At 41.6% G+C, this 24,508-nt stretch overlaps 1 protein-coding gene across 1 annotated transcript in view; it reads left to right on the top strand.

Moving 5' to 3' along the window:
• The first annotated feature begins 1,407 nt into the window (after window positions 1-1,407).
• Dcp2 (decapping mRNA 2) overlaps window positions 1,408-24,508 on the top strand; it is a 44,103-nt gene continuing 21,002 nt past the window's right edge. The window contains exons 1-4 of the mRNA XM_004665095.2: window positions 1,408-1,553; window positions 18,866-19,017; window positions 20,550-20,677; window positions 21,327-21,425. Of these exons, the coding sequence (XP_004665152.1) occupies window positions 1,501-1,553; window positions 18,866-19,017; window positions 20,550-20,677; window positions 21,327-21,425 (432 nt within the window). The 5' untranslated portion in view covers window positions 1,408-1,500. The remainder of the gene's footprint in view (window positions 1,554-18,865; window positions 19,018-20,549; window positions 20,678-21,326; window positions 21,426-24,508) is intronic.

Below are 24,508 nucleotides of genomic sequence, written 5' to 3' on the forward strand. Positions count from 1 at the left end.
ACACAACATGAGAAATGAATGAATTGGTGGCATGTGTGTACATGTGGAGTTGAATACAGATGAGTTCAGGTTCTATTAGCCTTTTCCTGGAACCTCCCTAGGTGCCAAGTAGAGAGAGAAAGCCCCTGTCTTCCTATTTGGGACAAGGTGTCTATGCAGGAAGAGAAGTGAACCATATGAAAAAAAAATGGCATTAAGGGCCTAGGGAGATAGCTTGGTGGCCTGCTTGCCTAGGTTAAATTCCCCAGGACCAATGTGGTAGAAAAGAAGTCAGAAGTTAAAACTGATTTAGAATTACTGTAAGAGTTAATTGCTGAGGAGCTAAAACTTATCTTTGTTAACAGATGGAAAAATCCCAAAGAAGGAACTGTACAGAGAGCGCCCAAAGAGACGATAAAAAAGAAAAGACAGTTTAGACTAAAACAAAAATAAAGTGGAATTCATTGATAGGGCGACCTGACTACAGAAATGATACTCAAATTGCCACATCTTTTTTTGTTCACGTACCCTCCCCTTGGCTATGAATACTATAAAATGAAAATAAAATCTCAGCTGGGACCAAAGCTTTTTTGGAGGGTTACCTCAAGCTTCTTGGCCTTGGGCTAATACTAAACTCTACTTTCACTCATTCTGGCATTGGAGTGATCCTTCCAGAGAATTTCTACAACACCATTGCAAAGCCAGGGGCACAAAATGGATGCATTTGTGTGGAGTTCTGTTACTGTGGCAAGAGACCCTGGCACACCCATTCATTTTTCTCTCCAAACAAGTATTTTAAAAATATTTTGTTTAATTACTCGAATCAGCCATGGGTGGTGAGGCTGGCCTGTAATCCCAGCACACTGGAGACCAAGGCAAGGAGGGTCGTGAGGGCGAGGCCAGAGCCTTGCCTTCTCTTCAGGTGTGTACACTTCTCTGAAATGGGCACAGCCCTTAACCTGGAGGCGGTGGGTGCTGAGCAGATGCTGCGGCTTGCTTCGGTCCGACAGGTGCTCAGGGCGGGTGGGAAGGCGTCACGGGGAGGTCGGGACCACAACGCGAAAGCCTTGGCTGTCGGCGAGAGAGGGTCAGGAGCACCCCGAGGTTCCCAACTTCCTAGCAGGCCACGCATGCGTGAACGCACCCAGGTGCTCAGCCCAAGGCGGCGGGAAGTTGGGTTTTTCCGAGCAGGAACTGAGCAGCTTGAAGACGGATTGGCGCCGACGGACCCGTAAGCCGACGCCTCATTGGTGCAGCGAGCGCAGGTTCCCAGTGTTCTAGCTTCCCATTGGTCCTTTCGAGTCGAGTGGGCGTGGCCTCGGCGCTCGGCCCTCCTCGGGGTCGCCGCTGAGGAGTGGGAGCTTGGCCGCGGGTCCGCCCTTCCCTCCGTCTGTCCGTCGGTCCGTCGGTCCGTCCGTCCGTCCGAGCCGCCCGCTCCCCGGCAGGCGCGTCTCCGGGCTGGGCCTCGGTCCCCGGCCGTGCGAAGGCCGGGATGCCCGGCTCCTGCCCCGGGGCCTCAGCATGGACACCAGGCGGGTGGAGATTCCCGGCGGCGTCCTGGACGATCTGTGCAGGTACGGTTCCCCTTCGGGTCGGCGGGCTGCAGATTCCCGCCTCTTCCCGGCCCAGGCCCGGCTCGCTCGCTTCCCTCGGTCTCGTCCCCCTCCCCATCGCGGAGCACCTGGAATTCCCTCATCTTCACATGGAATCTGCTCTGCCAATGCCCTGGGTCCATGGGCGTTTTTAGAGCCATTTCCTTCCTTCAGAAGTTTTTTAAATTATTATTATTTTTACCTCTGACTTTCACACACCGTTTTCTTCCTCCTCCGTTGCTTCCATTCTCCCATTGCGTAGTGCGTCAGTTTTTAGTCTTTGCTTTCCATCCCAGCTCCGGAGACTTACGCAAGGAGCAGTTTTCAAACTCAAGCTTCCCTTTTGCACGTTTCTTGTATGCTCTGCGTTCTCGATAAAGAATTGATTATTCTCTTTGGAAGGGAGAGGGAAAAAAAAAGTGTAGAGGGGCTTTCCTTTACTCTCTCGAATTGGAATTACCTCAGTTAGTAGGTGGTAACTCAAGAGTGCAAATTCTCAGGAATTTTTTTTTTCCTGCATTCTTCCTAGTCAGTAACTGTTCCAAATAGCCACGCAGGTGTAAAAACGTACTTAATACTTCTAGAAGTCAAGTTGTGTTACATTGTGACTCAGTTGTCTCTTGAGTGCATGTGGATTGTAACATAGTTTATGTTTCGGGTGAGTGCAAGTTGTGTACACATCTAGTTACTGTATTTATGTTTAAAAGTGACGCGCTCAGGGATTGAGTGGCATTCAAGGGGATTATTTTTAATAAGAAAACAAGTAATACTTAGGGAGCTTTTGCTGTTTGAGGCACTGGGTGGAAGTTCCCTTCTCATGTATGGAAACAGCCCTGTTTTCATTGGATCAAACAAATATGGAAACTGGTTTACACAAGGTCTCACGTTCATCCGTGTTAATTATCAAGATTTGAAATCCACCCATTTTTAACAGTGCCTGTGCCTTTCTCCTACACCAGGTGGATGTAATGTAAAGTCAAGTCTAACATTTTACAAGCAACCGCCTTTAATCGCTGAGCCATCACCCCAGCCCTTAAGCCCAACATTTTAAACCTCACAAAAGTATATGTAGAGAGTAAATAGACTGATTTAAAATTAATAAAGTTGGGCTGGAGAGATGGCTTAGCGGTTAAGGAGTTTGCCTGCAAAGCCAAAGGACGCTGGTTCGATTCTCCAGGACCCACATAAACCAGATGCATCTGGAGTTTGTTTGCAGTGGCTGGAGGCCCTGGCATGCCCATTCTCCCCCCCCCCCCCCCCCCCCGCCTCTGCCTCTCTCTCTCAAATAAATAAATAAAACATATTAAAAAAACTAATAAAGTCATTCCACTTTGGTAACGGAATAATACAATTTTTGATATGTAATGGATTCAGATGAACCTTTAAAACTTAAAAAGACTTCCTGTTAGCTGTTAATCCCAGCACTTGGGAGGCAGAGATAGGAGAGTTGCCATGAGTTTGGGGCCCAGTCTGAAGCTACATAGTGAATTCCAGGTCAGCCTGGGCTTGAACGAGACCCTACCTCAAAAAAAAAAATTTAAAAAAATTTTAAAAAGCAAGCTTACTGTTTGTGTTCTCAACTTTAGTAAGGATGAGAAGGAATAATTAGGTGTATGTACTTCTATGGACAAATGACTAGAAGAGCATGACTCTCAAGTGTGATTGCAGGATTATTGAAAAGTGTAAGAGAAAAGCAAAAGAGAACACCGGATTTGATCTCTACAGACAGCACTGATTTATTTAGAGAGAACAGGGAGGGGCCTCAGCTTTGCTGTGGGATGAAGGCTGAAGCACTGAGCCAGGCTAGTGTTGCAAGCTTATAAGGAGGATCCTAAGAAAAACAGACTGGACCAGGTGCAGTCCATAAGAAAATTGTAGCTGTTTCTGTCCTTGTTCAGAATAGGCTTCTTCGGCCAGGAATGTCTGAGGAGACTCAGATGGTCCCTTGTCCTTCAAGGCCATCTAGGCTAAGGAGTACATCAATCAGGGAAGGGTGCCAAACTTCTTTATTGCCCGCCAGCTTTAGGGATGGTTATTAACTCTTTAGTTCTCTTTAGTTTTCAGGGAAGGCTATTAACCCTTCAATTACCGTCTTTTGGGTTTCATGACTTTCTAAAAAAAATTTTATTTATTTGAGAGTGACAGAAAGAGAAATAGAGAATTGGTGTGCCAGGGCTTCCAGCCACTGCAAACGAACTCCAGATGCGTGCGCCCCCTTATGCATCTGGCTGATGTGGGTCCTGGGGAATCGAGCCTCGAACCGGGGTCCTTGGGCTTCACAGGCAAGCGCTTAACCGCTAAACCATCTCTCCGGCCCTTCATGACTTTTCTTAAAGGAGAGTGTGCATTCTATTCTCTGTAGTTAGAAAAAAAATAGAGTGGAAAGGTGAGTGGTAATCCTGTGCAGGTTAAGTAAGGATAAAGGATTTGGAAAAAGATCAGGTAACTTGACACATTTAAGATTTTTTTATTTATTGATTTTTTTTTCAACTTAAAAAGGTTGCACACATAGACTCTCTTGTTCGTTTAAAAAAAAAAAAAAACCAAACTTTTTTATTAATCTGAAAGAGAGAAAAAGGCAGAGAATAGGCACCTAGGGCATCTAGCTACTGCAAACAAATTCCAGATGCATGCTCCACTTTTTGCGTCTGGCTTTAATGGGTCCTGGGGGATTGAACCTGGGTTCTTTGGCTTTGCAGGCAAGCACCTTAACCAAGCCATCTTTCCAGCCCATAGACCTCTTCTAAACTAGTCTTCCTAGGAGCGCTGGGGTTAGTAAGTATATTGCCTAGGATTTCATCATTTGGAGAAGTGCTAGCATCTGTGGTGAGCCAGTGCAAACTCTGCTCACAGATTATCCTGTGTTTTGTAAACTATATACTGAACATTTATTAAGTGTTAAAGGGTTGGTTTTTTTCAGCGAATGTTTTTAAGCTATTTTCTTGGATCTGTAGGAATAAGATTTGTCTAATACAGACTAATCTTTGTTACAATTACTATGTTGGGGTCTATAAATAAAAATGTGATATGTTCAAAGATTAGGGCTGGCTACTTAATCAATTAGTAAGGAAATCAGATAACCATCTCTTAAAACTACAGACCTTAAAAGCAATGCAACTTCCTCCTTGTTGGTTAATTTGAGGTTTTGTTTTAAAAATTCAAGTTTTGATGGTGGATTAGAAAAACAAATTTTTTTTTGAGGCAGAATCTTGGTGTATTAGCCCATGCTGCTCTTTAACCCACAATGTTCCTGCCTCCATCTTAAGATATGTTTTTACACTTAGAATATGCCTTATTTCTGTAGAAATAAACTTACATTGAAAGGTTAATTCTCCTGAATTTTTGGGTTGTAAGTCAGGTGTGTCCAGCCTGCAGCCCTGGGCTACATGTTTTCCAGGACAGTTGTAAATGTGGCCCAGCACATTTGTAAATGACAACATCATTCCTAAGGTCAGACACCACTGGACGAGACTCTTTTCACTCTTGACTCCCTCCCCCATTTCTGTGGCTCATTATTAGTATATGTAGGAGAGGTTTTGTTTTATAAGTGACATACCCCTAATCTTGCTTACTTCAGTTATTGACATATATTAGCAAGTTTTGGAGAAACATAAAATGTGAAGTTTATTTTGATATGAAAAATTACAGGAGGCATACATTTTCAAACGAAACTGTGTAACCATTGGACTGCTGGCAATCTAGAATCTGGATGGTTATTTTCACATGCCTTAATATGCACCATTTCATTTACTGGAATACTGTGTGGCCTTCAGACACTTGTGAGACAATTATCAAACAATAAACTGTAGCAAGTGTTTGTGTGTTGAAAGGTGTACACAGTGTACTACTGAGTGTAATTCTTTTTAGTCACTTGATTTCTTACATTTGAACAAATGTTTGTCTTGTGTGTATTAGTACACAGAAGGAAAATGGAAAGAATTGACATCACACTAACACTGGTTAATTTCTTAGAATAGCAGAAAGACTTTTCTGGTCTAGTGGGCAGAAAATTGCTTTATAATAAAAATAACCTGTAGCATTTATCTCATTTTTTTGTTTCATACACTATGATTTTAGACATGAAAAGTCAAATTAAAAAAGCAGAAATACCAAATACAGTTTTTGATGCCATTTAAGCTTTATTGAAAGTTTAAGTAAACTGTTTATTAGAGAATTGAAAACACATTTGAAGTAGACACCAAACAGGAGATTGTCATTGTGGGTGTTAGCCCATGGTGCTGTGAACATTTTAATAAAGAATATGTACCGTGGGCAAGTGACTTCTCAGAGACTTGTGCCCTGCAGGAGAGGATGAGGAGTGGGGTCCTTTATAGCACTGGAAGAAGTTACCTGGCCTTGTCTTACTTGAATAGATGAGAGGTAGGCAGCTCACTACTGAAGATACAGAATACACAGCCCTCACCTCAAAGGAAGTAAACAAGAGTTTATTCTGGAGCCAGGTATTAGTGACCATGGCCCAGGAATACAGAATCAGGTTGCCCCAAATACTATATTTCAACATGTTAAAAATTTCATTAATTTTTTAAAAAATTCTTCTGAGGTAAGCCCAACAAGAGTGGCCTTTTTTTTTAATGAGAGAGAATTGGTGCACCAGGGCCTCCAGCCACAGTAAGCGAACTCCAGACACATGTGCCACCCTGTGCGCATGTGCGACCCGCCCACTTGCCTCACATTGTGCATTTGGCACCTAGAGAGTCGAACGTGGGTCCTTAGTCTTCTCTGGCAAGTGCCTTAATTGCTAAGCCATCTCTCCGGCCCTTCATGAAGTTTTTATAGTTAAAGAACAAAAGGTCACTGTGGCATTTCTCAAATACTTTGGTGGAAACATCTGGTGGGCAGGTTACAGAGGAAGTGGGGAAATGTCTGTTCTTAGTGTCAGATGCTACCTGATGACATTTGAATCTTTCAGGCTGGTGGCAGCTGGGGGTCTGCTTGTACATTTCACAGGCTGTTAGGTCAAAGAGGTGGGTGATAATTGGCCATCTAGGGCTAAGATAGCCCTTTCTACTTTGAAATTCTGACAGGTGTTTAGGTCCTGCAGGGTATTCCCAGGAGAGAGCTGCTTCCAGGGAACTCGGGCTCACCCTGTCCTGTGAGTCTTGTAGCACCATTTGCCCCAAGACTGGCCATCTGGGTTGAGGGCCCTGGGCATCCAGAGGAGTTAGGCTTTGATTGATTATGTAAGGGATCACAAGACACAGGGTCAGGCTCCAAGCCAAGATAGCTATCCTATTGTTAGATTTTTGGGTTTTGGGGGATGGGGGTGAGGATTTTACATTTAGTAATTTTATTTCAAAGAAATACTTGGGATACTTGGGATGTTTTTAAAAAAAAAGACTGTCTTAAAATAGATGACAAAGCCACTTTAGTGTTAAGAAAGGTATTTGTAAGCAACTAATACAGTTCTTGGTGTAGAGATAGACTAATATTTGCTTATCTTCAAAATTTGTGCTTGTGTGTGTGTGTGTGTGGTGTGGTGTGTGGTATGGTGCGTGCACATGTGTGAGTCACATGCATGTGTTTGGGGGGGCAGAGGGGAGATGTCCTTAACACCCACCCATGTATTTCTCTTTGAGAGGGGTTTTCCCTCTCCTGGGAGCTGCTGTGTATCAGCCATCCCTACTGAATTTCCTGTCTCTACCCCTCCCCCCACTGGGGATATAGATGTGAATAGTCACATCCCGCTTACTGCGTGGGTTCTGCGGAGTTGAACTTAGTGGATTCAGGCCCAAGAGGCCCATGTGCTTAAGTACAAGTGATCTTAGCCAGTGAGCCATTTCCCAAGCCCCATGATAATGTTTTATCTGTAGGAAAATTGGAAAGAACATTTTGAGAAAAGATTTTTTTTTCCAGAACAAATTGTTACAGAAGGCATTCATTTTATTTCAGCTGTTAGGATTGTAGGAGGTTTGGAGAGCAAAGCTGGGCTGTGGTCATTCTCACAGGCTAACCTCCAGCCTCCAGCCCCCTGCCCATATTCCAATTAAAGAGAAAATAATGATGGAAAGCAGAGGGGTTAGTTTATTCAGTTAGGCCAACTCGGGTGTGTGTGTTTCTTTTCTTAAGAAACCGGTGCAGATATTTACAAAAATAAAAGGCAAGTGTCCCTTGCCTGACCCTTTCTGCTCCTGTTGTTTTTTTGCTTTAAAATATTTATTTGAGAGACAGTGTCCCTTGCCTGACCCTTTCTGCTCCTGTTGTTTTTTTGCTTTAAAATATTTATTTGAGAGACATAGAAAAGCAGAGACAGAGAATGGACATGCCAGGGCCTCTAGCCACTGCAAACAGATGCCAGATGCATGAGCCACCTTGTACACCTGACATACTTAGGGACTGAGGAATTGAACCTGGGTTCTTAGGCCTCACAGGCAAGCGCCTTAACTGCTGATCCATCTCTCCAGCCCTCCTGCTCTGCTTTCTAGAGGTAGTCAGTGGGAGAGTCTCAGCTCTACCCCTCTCCATGTCTCCATTTTTCCCTGCCATCATGGAGCTTCAGCCCAAGTCATCAACAACAACAACAACCATAAACACCTTCCAGCTGCTTTTTTAGTCAGGGCTTTTTGCCAGAAAAGTAAAGGTAACTGCAACACTGGCATCTTGTCTTCTTTTTCCTTGGGGCCTTGTCCTGATGCCTTTGAAAAGGTCTTTATGGAGACTGTCCAAGTGAATTCTCCTCTTTTGTGTCCTGCCCATCAGTCAAAGGAATGTTACTTTTTAGTTTTGTCATTGGAGAAAGAACAGCTTTCCTCACTGTTCACTAATTCCTTCCCTTCAGTCTTTGTTTTTTTTTTAATATTTTATTTATTTTGCAAGCAGGGTGAGAAAGAATGAGCAGGCCAGGACCTCTAAGGGCTATCAATGAATTCCAGTTGCATGTACCACTGTGCATCTGGCTTTATGTGGGTACTGGGGTATCAAATTCTGGTTGCTAGGCATTGCAGCAAGCACCTTGACCACTGAGCCATCTCTTCAGCCCCTTTTAGCCTTTTTTTTTTGTGGGGGGGGGCGGGAGTTCAAGGCAGGGTTTCACTCTAGCTCAGGCTGACCTGTAATTTGTCTCAGGGTGGCCTCAAACTCTCAGCAGTCCTCCTACCTCTTGCCACCTGAGTGCTAGGATTAAAGGTGTGTGCCACCACACCTGGATTTTTTTTTTTTTGGTTTGGTTTGCTTTTTGGTTTTTTGGAGGTAGGGTCTCACTCTAGCCCAGGCTGACCTGGAATTCACTATGTAGTCTCAGGGTGGCCTTGAATTCATGACGATCCTTCTACCTCTGCCTCCCGAGTGCTGGGATTAAAAGCATGCACCACCACACCTGGCTCAGATTTTGTTTTGTTTTGTTTAATGAGAGAATTGTCACACCAGGGTCTCCAGCCACCGCATTTGCACTCTGCATGTATATGCCACCTTGTGTGTGTCACCTTGTGCATCTGGCTTACGTGGGCTCTGGGAAGTTCAATCTGGGTCTTTAGGCTTCTCAAGCAAGTACCATAACCTCTAAGCCATCTCTTCAGCCCCCTTTAGTCATTTTATTTTATTTTTGTATTTTTAAATTTTTTTGAGGCAAGCTCAACAGACTGAACTGTGTGTATGTTGGGGGGGGGAGGTAGAGGGAGAATTGGTGCGCGAGGGCCTCCAGCCACTGCAGTCAAACTCAAGACACGTGTGCCACCATGTGCGACCTGTGCCCTTGTGTGTCTGGCTTATGTGGTGCCTGGAAAGTTGAACATGGGTCCTTAGGCTTTGCAGGCACGTGCTTTAACCGCTAAGCCATCTGTCCAGCCCCCTTTAGTCTTTTTTTTTTTTTAATTTAATTTATTTATGGGAGACAAAGTGGTAGAGAGAGGGAGGGAGGGAACAGTCATGCCAGGTCTTCCAGCTGCTGCAAATGAACTCCAAATGCACGCGCCACCTTGTGCATCTGGGTTATGTGGGTCCTGGGGAATTGAACCGGGTTCCTTTGGCTGTGCAGGCAAGCGCCTTAGCCACTAAGCCATCTCTCCAGTCCCCCCTCCCCTTTAGTCTTTTTAAGCTGGTGTTCTGTTCGAGTTGCCCTTCTTTCTCTCACACTTGGGTTCTCGTGCTTCTGTCTTTCCCCTACCATGTGGAGAGCCGCATGTTCTGCCCTCCCCTAAAATGTTTCTTATGTCCTTATAAACTGTCAGCCATCATATCTGTTCTGCTGTCTGTCTGTCTGGTGGACTGCCTTCTGTGCTGGAAAGGTAGTGGTAAGCAGGGATAAAAGTATTTATCAGCTCAGAATAGAACAGATTTATTAAAGAAAATGCAGTAGAAACAGATCCAGAGGTTGAATTCTCAGAATTTCCCTCTGCTGTACAGCTTCTGTCCCTGCCAAGGGTGCCCAGGCCCAGGCAAGGTAGGCTGAATAGTGGAAAAGGGTAAGCACATTTATTTTGCTCATTTCTAGACAGTCCTAAAATAAACTTTTCCATATAAACTTTTCCAGGTTTTATGGCAGCATGTTAGGGGAGGAACAGACTTGCTCAGGCCTTCTCCACGGGAAAGGGTATCTGTGTAATCATTTTTTTAAAAATTTTTATTTATTTATTTATTTGAGAGCGACAGACACAGAGAGAAAGACAGATAGAGGGAGAGAGAGAGAATGGGCGCGCCAGGGCTTCCAGCCTCTGCAAACGAACTCCAGACGCGTGCACCCCCTTGTGCATCTGGCTAACGTGGGACCTGGGGAACCGAGCCTCGAACCGGGATCCTTAGGCTTCACAGGCTAGCGGTTAAGGTGCTTGCTTGAAAAGCCAAAGAACCCAGGTTTGATTTCCCAAGACCCATGTTAGCCAGATGTATAAAGTAGTGCATGCATCTGCAGTTTGCAGTGGCTGTTCCTCATTCCTTATTGGAATATGACATTAGTTTTTATTTATTCATTTATTAGTGAGAATATGGGCACACCAGGGCTTCCAGCTGCTGCAAATGAACTCCAGATGCATTGGCCAGCTTGTGCATCTGGCTTACATGGGTCCTAGGGAATCAAAGCTAGGTCCTTTGGCTTAACAGGCAAGCACTTTAACCGCTAAGCCATCTCTCTAGCCTGCGACATTAGTTTCGTAATTTAAACATACTCTCTTGAGATTGGATTTCTGTTGGAGAACAAATAATCACTGAGCATCATGGTTAGCGAGTAATGTATTACTACTAGTTCACTGGGAGAGTCAGCAGCACCAGCTGAGTTTAATGATTTGAAAGACTAGTGGGCTGTTTCTCTTAGTTGAATTGATCTCTGAAGTTTGTTAAAAATAAAAGACCATCAGAAATGCTTAACTGTGGAAAAAGTAATTTGTAGATGCATCATGACATGCTTGAAATTATACTTGCTAAGATTTAGTGTTTGAATTTGCAATGTCTCAATGAAAAGGCAGTCATTACCTTCATCATATATGCGTGTGTGTATAATATAATGTGAATTTGTGTATATAAAACACATAGCCTCCCCCCATCTTTTCCTCCTTTCTCCAGCATACTTAGAAAAGGCTGCTTTGGATTTAAAAAAATAAATATGAATGACAGTTTGAACCAGGGCTCTAAGCTGAGGCTTTGGGGATCTACTGTGGCGATGAGAAATAACAGTGCATATACTTTCACAGTATTTCCTTGTGGTATTTTACATGTGAGCATCTAGTGGGGGTATGAAGTATTATTATTTAATTTTGTAAATATGTTTGTACATATACTTGGAAATGTTACCAGGTGTGGGAACAAATGCTAGTAATATTTTCCACACTCAGTTGAATTTGTTAGTGAGCTCCTGGGCTGGTTTCTGTGCTTGTGAACAGTGGCTGCACAGTCTCTTAAAATGTTCTGTTATAGCCAGGCGTGGTGACGCATGCCTTTAATCCGAGCACTCAGGAGGCAGAGGTAGGAGAATCGCCATGAGTTCAAGACCACCCTGAGACTACCTAGTGAATTTCAGGTCAGCCTGAGCTAGAGTGAGACCCTACCTCAAAAAAACAAAACAAAACAACAGAAAAGTTCTGTTATAAATACCCACACTTCCCATACACACTTTATTAACAACTTCCATAATTTTAGAGAATAAACCATGATAATAACCCCACACACTTTTTCCTTCACAACTCCACTCTCCATCATATTCCCCCCCATCAGTTTCCCTTTTATTTAAAAAATTTTTTTATTGAGAACTTCCATAATTGTAGACAATAACCCATGGTAATTCCCTCCCTCACCCCACTTTCCCCTTTAAAACTTCACTGTCCATCATACACCTTCCCATTTTCAGTCTCTTTTATTTATTTTTATTTTATTTATTTGATAGAGAAAGAGAGAGACAGGGAGAGAATGGGTGCACCAGGGCCTCCAGCCACTGCAAATGAACTCCAGACGTGTGCGCCCCCTTGTGCATCTGGCTAATGTGGGTCCTGGGGAAAAGAACCTGGGTCCTTTGGCTTTGCAGGCAAATGCCTTAACCGCTAGCCAGCCCTCCAGCCCTCTCTTTTTATTTTTATGTCATCATCTTTTCCTCCTGATATGATGGTCTGTGGAGGTAGTTTCAGGCACTGTGAGGTCATGGATATCCAGGCCATTTTATGCCCAGAGGAGCACATTGTAAGGAGTCCTACCATTCCTTTGGTTCTTACATTCTTTCCACCTCCTCTTCTGCAATGGACCCTGAGCCTTGGAAGATGTAATAGAGATATTTCAATGCTGAGCACTTTCTCTGTCACTTCTCAGCACCATGGTGCCTTCTGAATCATTCCAAGATCACTGCCATCTGAAAAGAGAAGGTTCTGTAACCAAAAGTGAGAGTAGCATTAATATATGGGTATGATATTAAGAGAAGTGCTTACCAGGCAGTTTGGTGAGCATGGTATATATACTTAGCCAGACATCAGCTGATGTTACATCCCTAGGGCTCATGCTCATAACTACCCCATTTATAGGTTTTCAGTAACAGGAATGTATTCCATTCCATGGAGCAGGCCTCCAGTCCGGTTAGAGAGTGGTTGGTTTCCCCCATAACTGACGTGCCATTATTGCACCCATTGGCTCATTTGGCATGGCTAACCAAATTTAAGGCTTGCAATGTCCATTGTTGAGTATCTCCACTGGTGATTTCTCTCTCCCCCTTTGAACTGCACGCAGTGTAGCTTTTCCAGCTTCTGTCAGCTAGTCTACATGGAGTAGGGTTTCAGCTCAGCTCAAGCAGGATTTCTCAGTGACCTTGCAGCCCAAGTATGTGGAGTCTTCAGCAATAGGGTCTTACCATCTATTCCTGGTGGGAAACCAAGAGCCTCAGCAATGGCCTGTGATGTTTTGGGGCATCAGGGACCTCCCTGGCCAACAACTCACTGGAGGGTATCCCATCCCTGACACTGAAAATTTTCTAGTAACCATCAATGGCTTCTGGATGCACTATTGTCCAAAAAACTAGTTTTCCATGTGATTTATTTGTATCCTCTTATTTTTGACTAGCCCTCCCTGTAGCTTTCCTTTACTCAGTCTCTTCCCCTGACCTCACTTAGGCCTTTTCACCCCCCACCATTAATCTGTTCTTCTACTTACACATATAATACTATCAGGTTTCTATAGCTACCCGGACTTACATCTGGGTCCTCTATTCTGTTCCATTGATCAACATGTCTGTTTTTGTGCCAGTACCATGCTGTTTTTGTTACTATGGCTCTGTAGTATAGGCTAAAATCAGGCATGGTGATACCACCAGCCTTATTTTTTTTGCTCAAAATTGTTTTAGGTGTTCGAGGTGTTTTGTGCTTCCAAATAAATTTTTGCATTGCTTTTTCTATTTCTGTGAAGAATGGCATTGGAATTTTGATGGGGATTGCATGAAATGTGTAGATTGTTTTGGTAAGGTTGCCATTTTCATAATATTGATTCTTCCTATCCAAGAACATGGAATGTCTTTCCATTTCCTAGTGTCTTCTGCAATTTCTCACCTGAGTGTTTTAAAGTTTTCATTGTAGAGATCCTTCACTTCCTTGGTTAGGTTTATTCCAAGGTACTTTATTTTTATTTTTTTAATGCAATTGTGAATGGGAGTGATTCTGATTTCATCCTCTGTGTGAGTGTTGTTATCAACTAGAAAGGCTACTGATTTCTTTGTGTTTATTTCATATCCTGCTACATTGCTATAACTTTTTATCAGTTCTAACAATTTTCTGGTAGTCTTTAGAGTCCTTTATGTATAGAATCATATCATCTACAAATAATGCTAACTTGATCTCTTCCTTTCCAATTTGTATCCCATTTATGTGTGTCTCTTGCCTTTTTGTTATGGCTAAGACTTCCAGTACTATGTTAAATAAGAGTGAGGACAGTGGACACCCTTGTCTTGTTCCTGATTTTAATGGAAAAGCTTCAAGTTTTTCTCTATTTAGTATTATGTTGGCTGTTAGTTTGTCATAAATATCCTTTATTATGTTGACATATGTTCCTTCTATTCCCAGTCTCTGTAGGACTTTTATCATGAAGGGATGTTGGATTTTGTCAAATGGTTTTGCTGTATCAAATGAGATGATCATGTAATTTCTGTCCTTCAATCTATTTATATAATGTATCACATTTATTGATTTGCATTTGTTGAACCATCTCTGCATCTCTGGGATAAAGCCTACTTGGTCAGGGTGAATAATCTTTCTGATATATTTTTGTATTCTGTTGGCCAATATTTTTGTTCAGAATTTTTGCATCTATGTTCATGATGGAGATTGGTCTGTAATTTTCTTTTTTTGTTCTGTCTTTGTCTGGTTTTGTCTTCTGGGTGATGCTGGCTTTATAGAAGGAGTTTGGTAAGATTCCTTCCTTTTCTATTTCATGGAAAAGTTTGAGAAACATTCATGTTAGTTCTTCCATGAAGGTCTTGTAAAATTCCCCATTGCATCCATCTGGACCTGGACTCTTTTTAGTTGGGAGATTTTTTTGTAAGTGTTTGAATTTCCATACTTGTATAGGTCTACTTAAGTGGTTAATCTTATTTTGAATCAATTTTGGTAGGTCATGTATATCAAGGAAATCATTCATTTCTTTCAGATTTTCAAACTTTATGGAGTATATGTTCTTATATCCCTGTGATTTTTAAATTTTCTCTGGTGTCTGTTTGATTGTGCCTTTTTCATCTCTAATTTTATGAATTTGTGTCTGTTCTTCCTTTGTTTTGGTCAGATTTGCTAAGGGTTTGTCAATTTTGCTTACCCTTTCAACGAACCAACTCTGTTTCATTGATTCTTGGGATTTTTCTTGTTTCTATTTCATTAATTTCTTCCCTAATCTTTATTATTTCTTCCCATCTACTGATTTTAGGTTTGCCTTTTTTTCCAAGGCCTTAAGGTGAAGCATTAAGTTGTTTACTTGCAACCTTTCTAATTTCTTTCTTTCTTTTTTTTTTTTTTTTTTTTTTTTTTTTTTTTTTTTTTTTTTTTTTTGGGTTTTCGAGGTAGGGTTTCACTCTGGTCCAGGCTGACCTGGAATTAACTCTGTCATCTCAGGGTGGCCTTGAACTCAGGGCAATCCTCCTACCTCTGCCTCCTGAGTGCTGGGATTAAAGACGTGCGCCACCATGCCCGGCTCTTTCTAATTTCTTAATATAGACACTTAACAGCTATAAATTCCCCTCTTAGGACTGCCTTCATTTTGTCCCAGAGGTTTCGGTATGTTGTGTTCTCATTATCATTTGATTCTATGAATTTTTTGATTTCTTTCTTGATTTTTTTCATTGACCCATTCATCATTTAGTACTGTATTGTTTAGTTTCCATGATTTTGTGTATGCTCTGTGACTTTTCTTGTTAATGATTTGTAATTTGATTCCATTGTGATGAGATAGAGTGCAAAGAATTGTTTCCATTTTCCTGTGTTTGTTAAGATTTGCTTTGTGTCCTAATATATGGTCTGTTTTAGAGAATATTCTAGTGCTGCTGAAAAGAAGGTATATTCCACAGCATTTAGATGAAATGTCCTGTAGATATCTCTGAGGTCCATTTGTTTTATGACCTCACTTAATCCAGTTGCATCTCTGTTTATTTTTTGCCGGGATGACCTGTCAGTTGATGAGAGTGGGTTGTTGATGTCACCCACTACAACTGTGTTGGTGTTATCTGTGAACTTAGTTCTAATAGCATTTGTTTGATAAAATTGGAAGCCCCCGTGTTAGGTGCATATATGTTTAGGATTGTAATGTCCTCTTGTTGGAGTATTCCTTTAATCAATATAAGGTGACCTTCCTTATCTTTCCAAACTATGTTGGCCTGAAGTCTATCCTGTCAGATATTAGGATAGCAACCCCTGCTTGTTTTCTAAGCCCATTTACTTGAAACACCATTTTCCAACCTTTCATCCTAAGAAAGTGTCCATTCTTTGGAGTTCCTTGGAGCAACAAATTGAAGGATCCTGCCTTTTTACCCAGGTTGTAAACCTGTGTCTTTTGGTTGGGACATTGAGGCCTTGATATTAAGAGTTATTATTGAAAGGTATTTGTTTTTGCCTTTTTTCTTTTTTCTTTTTTTTGCAATTTATAAATTTTTTTGTTTATTTTTATTTATTTGAGAGCAACAGACACAGAGAGAAAGAGGCAGAGAGGGGTGGGGGGAATGAATGGGTGCGCCGGAGCCTCTAGCCACTGCAAACAAACTCCAGATGCGTTGTTTTTGCCATTTTTCTTGTTTTGTAGTTCTTTCATTTTGTCTTTGTTCTTTTGTATTAACTAGTATTTGAATATGTTTTTACCATGTTCCTTATATGTGTGCTTTTCTTTCTCTTTAGCATGGAGGATTCTTTCAAGTATTTGCTGAAGAGGAGTTTTGTCTTTAAATAACCCTTTCGCCTGCTTTTGTTGTGGAATGTCCTTATTTCTCCCTCTATTTGAATGGAAAACTGCAGGATAAAGTAACCTTGGTTGACAGTTGTTATCTTTCAGAACTTGGAATGCATCATTCCAAGCCCTTCTGTCTTGTAAAGTTTGTGTTGAGTAATCTGCTGTAATCCTGATAGGCTTGCCTTTGTGTGTGACTTGATTTTTCTCTAACTGCTTTCAATATGTGTCCTTTGGTTTGTGTGTTTGGCAGCTTAATTATAATATGGCTAGAAGAGGTTCTTTCCAGGTTTTGTCTGTCTGGCGTTCTAAAGGATTCCTGTATGTGCATTGGCATCTCTTTACCAATTTGGGGGAAGTTTTCTTCCATGATTTTGTTGAAAATGTCTTCTATGCCTTTGGAGTGAAATTCTTCTCCTTCTACTCTACCCTGAAATCTTATGTTTGATCTTTTCATAATGTCTTGATTATTTTGAAATTCCATTCATACCTTCTTATTAGTTTGTCTTTCTCTTTGTTGGACTATATCAGATCTGCTACCTGGTCTTCTAATTTAGATATTCTGTTCTCTCCTTCATCCATTCTACTAGTGAGATTTTCTTTCTTTTTTTTTTTTTTAATTTTTATTAACATTTTCCATGATTATAAAATATATCCCATGGTAATTCCCTCCCTCCCCACCCCCACACTTTCCCATTTGAAATTCCATTCTCCATCATATTACCTCCCCATTACAATCATTGTAATTACATATATACAATATCAACCTATTAAGTATCCTCCTCCCTTCCTTTCTCCACCCTTTATGTCTCCTTTTCAACTTACTGGCCTCTGCTACTAAGTATTTTCATTCTCACGCAGAAGCCCAGTCATCTGTAGCTAGGATCCACATATGAGAGAAAACATGTGGCGCTTGGCTTTCTGGGCCTGGGTTACCTGACTTAGTATAATACTTTCCAGGTCCATCCATTTTTCTGCAAATTTCATAACTTCATTTTTCTTTACCGCTGAGTAGAACTCCATTGTATAAATGTGCCACATCTTCATTATCCACTCATCTGTTGAGGGACATCTAGGCTGGTTCCATTTCCCAGCTATTATAAATTGAGCAGCAATAAACATGGTTGAGCACGCACTTCTAAGGAAATGAGATGAGTCCTTTGGATATATGCCTAGTAGTGCTATAGCTGGGTCATATGGTAGATCAATCTCTAGCTGTTTTAGGAACCTCCACACTGTTTTCCACAATGGCTGGACCAGATTGCATTCCCACCGGCAGTGCAGAAAGGTTCCTTTTTTTCCACATCCCCGCCAACATTTATGATCATTTGTTTTCATGATGGTGGCCATTCTGACAGGAGTGAGATGGAATCTCAGTGTAGTTTTTAATCTGCATTTCCCTGATGACTAGTGACGTAGAACTACTAGTGAGATTTTCTATGGAGGTTTTTATCTGACTTACTGTGTTTTCATTACTAGTATTTCTGACTGGTTTTTCTCTATTTCCTTATATTGACCTCTTTATTTCATTAAATTGGTTTCCTGTGTCTTCTTTGATTCCTTTGATTTCCTCTTTTGAAATCTTCCTCAGGCATTTCCTCTAAATCAGCCTCACTGGTGGTCATTTCTTATGGATTTATAATTTTTTGTGAATTTATAATTTGTTGATTTTTGTGTTTCTTGTATTATAATGTAGAGATTTTTGCATCTTGGATTAACTTAATGCTTAGGTTTTCTAATTATCTGTAGTATTATTAGATGTATCCATCAATCTGGGATTATATATCTTCAGGGTAGGAACTTAAGGTGCTAGGTTAGGCTCTTAAGACTCTCAGAGTAACCACAATGTGACCCTATGTGTTGGGTTCGCCTGCTATGAGAGTATTCTAGTAGGTTGAGTGGACCAAAATACAGGCAAATTCCAAAATTTAAGTAGGCAATATACACATTCAATGAAAACCAGCACAGAGAATTTATGCAAGGTAGGTATTACGACAAACAGATCCTCTAACAAGGTCAAAGTCCCTAAGGATGTGTGTTGCCCCACACCCTTAATCCTGTAAACTGGGATGCTGAGATTCCTGGTCTGTAGAGGATTCCAAAGTCAGCTTGTGATGGAATGAGACCCTTCCCCAATGAACAACAGAAGTCTTCCCTTTTACTTTGATGCCATCATCTTTCCTATTTTGAGGTAGGGTCCCTCAAGGCTAAGCTAAGCTGGAACTCACTGTTGACAAGTTGGATTAGAACTCTCAATCGTCCTTGCCTTCGTCTCCCAAGTGGTGATTACAGGCATTGCACCAGGCCCAGCTCTTCTAAAGTCTCGCTTCTCCAGATACCGACTGCAGGGTCAGGACTGTTCCTGGCCTCTTCTAAGTTGGTGGGTGGGGGTGTGGAATACATTAAAGTTAGTTGCTATAGTTTGTAAATATAACTTCTGTCTGTTTTCTTTTTGACAGCCGGTTTATTTTGCATATTCCCAGTGAGGAAAGAGACAATGCAATTCGAGTGTGTTTTCAGATTGAACTTGCCCATTGGTTTTACTTGGATTTTTACATGCAGAACACACCAGGATTACCTCAGTGTGGGATAAGAGACTTCGCCAAAGCTGATATCCTTTGTGTTACTGTAGTGATTGGCTTTCATTCCTTTTAATATGTAATATCTAAACACAATTTTCCTTTTCATTGAGATGCTTAACTTACCAGATACCATCATTGATGTCTTAAAAAGCGCCGGGTAGAAAGAGTAAGGGCTGGGCTGGGCTTGGCAGTGGCTGCCGCTCTTGCCTGGCATGCTGAGGCAGCGGGTTCAGTCCCTCATACGGCAATGAAAGTTTTACATGTGATGCAATTTAGTTGTGTTCTATTTTTTTTTTTACAAGATTCTTTGCAATATATACTAATTAGAAATAAACTTGCTTGTTTTTTTTTTTTTCAGATATAGCTAACCTACTTGTAGTACTGACCTGGTTTTTACTTTACTTTTTGTGCAATCCGATTACCTTTTGGTTTTATTTAGAAATTTTCTCAAATCCTCAATATTTGCCGTGTGCAGAAGGGGTTTTGGTTGGTTTGTTTTGTTGGTGCAGTGGTAGAGAAGTCCTTGCCTCACAGAAGCCTTTTCCCATTCCTAGCTATTCACCGTGACTTCTTAGTTAGAAAAGACTTGTCTGAATAAAAGTTTCAGATTATAAGAGAACTATGCAACATGGAACAAATTGATGGCTCTGATGCTAATTAATTTTAGAATTTAGAATCATATTAGAAAGACTTGCAACAGAAGCCAGGTCTGGTGGTGCACACCTTCAATCCCAGCACTTGGGCGGCAGAAGTAGGAAGATTGCTGTGGGTTCAAGATCAGCTTGGGACTACAGAGTTCCCAGTCAGCCTGGGCTAGAGTGAAATCCTACCTTGTAAAAAAATACTTTCAAGAAACTGTATTTTAAGGGAATGTAAAGTTTTCTACATAGACACAAAGAATAGATTCCAGATAATTGAGCAGACTAGAGCTGGCAAGTTACAAGAGAAAAAAAAAGTAAAGATCACAGAGTTCTTGCAGAGTTCTAGTACTCATGGGTGGAAAGATCAGTAAACGTAGGGATGGGGACTGGTCTGTTTTGATTTCTACTCTGCAGATCATTGTTTTTAACTGTTCACTGTGAGCTCAGATGGATCTATACCTATAAATTGTTATACATACTCAAAGTAGAGTAATAATAGGAACAAGAGGCCAGAAATACCTCCTCCTCAGCCCCATCCCTGTGCTGCGCTCTGTAAGACAACAAGGTACTATCCTAGATGATAGGTAACACCAAGGTTTTGAGCAATGTTAAAGAAAATGACTCTAATCCATGGTGTGGTGCTGAAGATGTATTTGGCAGGTCAGTTGAAACCAAGTACTTCAGGAGCAGTTGCCTGAGGCGCATAGTGGGATTAAAGGAAAAAAAAAAAAAAACCACTGGTGGGAGGCAGATTTGGAAAGAAGCAATCAGAATGCTTTACAAGTGGGTGAAGTGTCTGAGGACCTGAAAAGCTTGAGCAGTTTCTTACAAGATACACAGTTGATTTAAGTAATTCACTGTTTATGTATTCTTTCTTAGGCTGTATTAGAAGAAAGTAACTTCCTTAACATCAGGTATACTCTTCAATCATTGTCCTTTTTTGCTGCCACAAGGTGAAGACGTGGAGAAAGTTTTGGATGAGTGGAAGGAATATAAGATGGGAGTGCCAACATACGGGGCAATCATCCTCGATGAGACACTGGAAAATGTAGGTGCAAGAAGTGACAAGGTTCTGAACGGAATGGTGATCAGCTGTCAATTTTTATCACGTCAACAAGTTTTGTTTTTTTTGTATAGGGTTCTAAATTGTAGCTTTTTAAAATATAATTTTCGTGTTAGAAGATTTAAGTTATAGGATATTTTGCCTGCATTGTAGGTCTTAAAAATTTGTGTTTGTGGGAGAGTGTAAAGTGTCACTTTGCACTGGGATTGTTGTACCCTGGTAGAGTGCTTGCTTAGCATGCTTGAGGCCTGAGTTCCATTTCTGGTTCCTCCACAAAGGAAAAGTATCACTTCATTATTGAAAAAAATTTTTTTCTTTTTCCTCGAGGTAGGGTCTCACTTTAGCTCAGGCTGACCTAGAATTCACTATGGAGTCTCAGGGTGGCCTTGAACTCATGGCGCTCCTCCTACCCTGAGTGCTGGGATTAAAGGTGTGCGCCCCCACGCCCGGCTGAAAGACTTTTTTTAAAAAAGGCAAAATGTGTTTAACACTTGCTTCCTTCAACTTCTGGAAGATAGTTAAGCCAGATGTTAGTGATGATTGCCTATCTGGAAGATAGTGAAAAGCCTCTTTGGTTTTAGAAAGGACCTTGGGAAAGGAAGGCAGGACTGATTTTTCTCTGGTTGTTTTACAGGTCCTGCTGGTTCAGGGGTACTTAGCAAAATCAGGCTGGGGCTTTCCCAAGGGGAAAGTGAACAAAGAAGAAGCTCCCCACGACTGTGCTGCTAGAGAGGTGGGTCACCGCGCCGGCCATCACCTGGGTGTCCAGTTTTGCTTGTCCACTGGGTGTACTTGCTCTTACATTCCAGAAGGAGTCCAGCTCTTTTCTAGAACTTGAGAGCATGATGTAACTTCAGACACAACCGTTGATTATTGTGTGCAGTGTGCCTCATTGCTTCTTATCCACTTCCATTTTCTTTCAGTGACCAGGATTCAAAACACCTGCCTCTTGATGATGATGATTTATTTTCCACTTTAAAAAAGTTACTTTTACTCATTTGTGAGCAGAGAGAAAGTACAGGTGCACCAGGGCCTCTTACCTCTGCAAATAAATCCCAGACACATGAGCCACATTGTGCATCTGGCTTTATATGCATGCTGTGGAATTGAACCCAGACTGGCAGGCTTTGCAGACAAGTATCTTTAACCACTGAGCCATCTCTCTAGTCCATCTTTTTCACTTTCATCTTAGACTCTAATTTAGAATTGGTGAGACATCTCAGCTACTATGTTCTTTGTTTTTGTTTTATGGGCTTTTCTAAGAAATTTTGTATTTCTGTTCATCTTAACTTTCTAAAACTTGCTTAAAGGATACAGTGTAATTCTTTAAGTCTTTAAGTTCTCTTCTTCCCCATAACTTAAAGTAATTCAAAGGGTTTATTTCTGTGTTTTGATTTTAACTGTTTAACTTGAAAATTTTGTTAAAATTATCCCTGCCTGCAACTTTTTTGCCTATTCAAATTCTAGTCGTCTGCATTCCTGCATTAGTTCCTTTTGTTTGCTGCATGCGTGCGTGGAGAATATATGTATTATACCCACACGTATGCGCATATGTTTGTGCTTAAGGAGGCCAGAGGAGAATGCCAGGTGTTTTACTGTGCATCTGCCTGTTTCCTTGAGATGGGTTCTCTCAGCCCAAAGCTGTCTGTCTGAAAGCCCCAGCGACTCTGTGCCGAGTAGTTCCTCTCCCCTTTTCTGTGGACTGGGGTTAAAGATGTGTGTGGCCACACCCAGCTTTTACCATGGGTTCTGGGGAGCCTCACATGGGAGTTTCTGGCCCTAGAGGCCCTCAAGATTATGTAACAAGCATTCTTAACTACTTAGCTATCTTCTCAGCCCTTAAAATATAAGTTTATTAAAGAGAGTTTCTTTCAAGAACTTGAAAGCTAAAAGCAGCATCTGTGGGAAAAACTGCCTAAAGCTGTTGTGATTTTATCTTGAGATGGTGATGTGAATTTACAGGCATGTTTTATTAGGATACATCAGGTTATGTGGGTTGCCATAGTGTTCCTTATTGCCAGGATTGAGTTTGGATGTAACTATTAGCCAAAAACAAAAGTTTAAAAAAACTTTTTTGTTTTTTGTTTTTTTCGAGGTAGGGTCTCACTGTAGCCAAGGCTGACCTGGAATTCACTGTGGGGTCTCAGGGTGGCCTTGAACTCATGGTGATCCTCCTACCTCTGCCTCCCAAGGGCTGGGTTTAAAGGCGTGCCACCATGCCCAGGTTAAAAGTTACAATTCTTAAAAACTACTAATGTACTGATTGAGGAATAAAATAACATCAAGATTCCATCGCACTGTAGTCAGAATGGATGTCATTAAGGAAACAGACAGTTGCTGGCCAGGTGTCTGGGTGGGGTTGAGGGGCAGTGCATGGAAGTGTTACTTGTCCACCAGTGTGGCATTGGAGAAGAGGTGAGGAATTTCCACGCCACCTCCACCAGAGCTCTTCTTCCTTTCTTTGATGATGAAGGAGGCAGTGAAGCCTCTGAATGGTCAACAGCCGAGGGGTGGACAGGATAGGAACCATAGTGTCCTCCTGGAGGAGGAGGCCTGTAGCCCTGTGTATATGGATTACTACCACTTCAGCAAGGTTGTCTGGGACCAGACAGGACCTTGCAGTAAGTGGAATGTTAGAAGTTTAGGTTAAATCTGGTGGGATGAAGTGTTTATACTTGGACCTTCTTGGGAAGAATCAAATACTTCAACCTGCAAAACTGAATAGAAACATGACTCAAGATACCTGCCTGTGTCCCCACTAGACACTCCATCTAACAAGCTTTGCACCCATGTGGTGAGGAGTCAGAATAATAAGGAATAGATCCTTGAGGCAAGGGAGAGAGCAGGCTTCTCTTTGTTTTTGTCTTGTTTTCTTGTCCACATGGGGCTAATTTTAGTAGTGGCCAGAACTCATTATAGTTTATAAGGAAATGAATCAGATTTATTTGTAGGAGCTAGAACATAGGAATGTCTTGGAGGCATGTACATCAAGGCTGAGCATCCCAGATCTGAAGAAGTGCTGCAGGCATTTCTGAAGATAAGTCTGCTGAGCACTTATGAGGATATATGTGTTCAGCTTGTGATTGGGAAGTTGCTTCCTTTTTACAGATTAGGTGAGCATAGTTAAACCACTGGCTTAGCTACAAGCCTAAGTCTTCTTTAAAAAAAAAATATATATATATATATATATATATATATATATATATATTTATTTATTTATTTATTTATTTGTTTGCTAGTAGAGAGAGAGAGAGAGAGATAGAAGAGAGACAGAATGGGCACACCAGTGCCTCTAGCCACTGTAAATCAACTTCAGACACATGTGCCCCTTGTGCATCTGGCTTATGTGGATTCTGGGGAATTGAACCTGGGACCTTTGGCTTTGCAGGCAACTGCCTTAACCACAAGCCATATCTTCAGCCCCACAAGCCTAAGTCTTGATGGTTGGGAAACAGAGCAGGGATGGACTCTGCTCTATATATTGGACTAGTGAATATAGTATGTGTGTTCAAGGAAGGGTTGAAAGTGGATATTTTCAAAGCAAGGAAATTATATCTAATATCTGTTAACCTTTCTGAATTAGAGGAGCATGGAATACTCCCCCCCCCCATTTGAAATTTTTGTTTAGCTATGAGGGAATTGTGGACATTCTAAGGAACCCACATGGTGCATGTGGAGGTCAGAGGACAACCACATGCATTTCTCCTCTCACCTTCTTGAGACAGTCTCCTGCTGCTCTTAATGAGTTTTGCATTCTCCTATTGGAGGCCCATTGGAATTACAGACACCTGCACCACATTATGTCCAGGGCTGTAC

Source organism: Jaculus jaculus, chromosome 6 (genome assembly GCF_020740685.1).
Source record: "Jaculus jaculus isolate mJacJac1 chromosome 6, mJacJac1.mat.Y.cur, whole genome shotgun sequence".
NCBI classification, from domain to species: Eukaryota; Metazoa; Chordata; class Mammalia; order Rodentia; family Dipodidae; genus Jaculus; species Jaculus jaculus.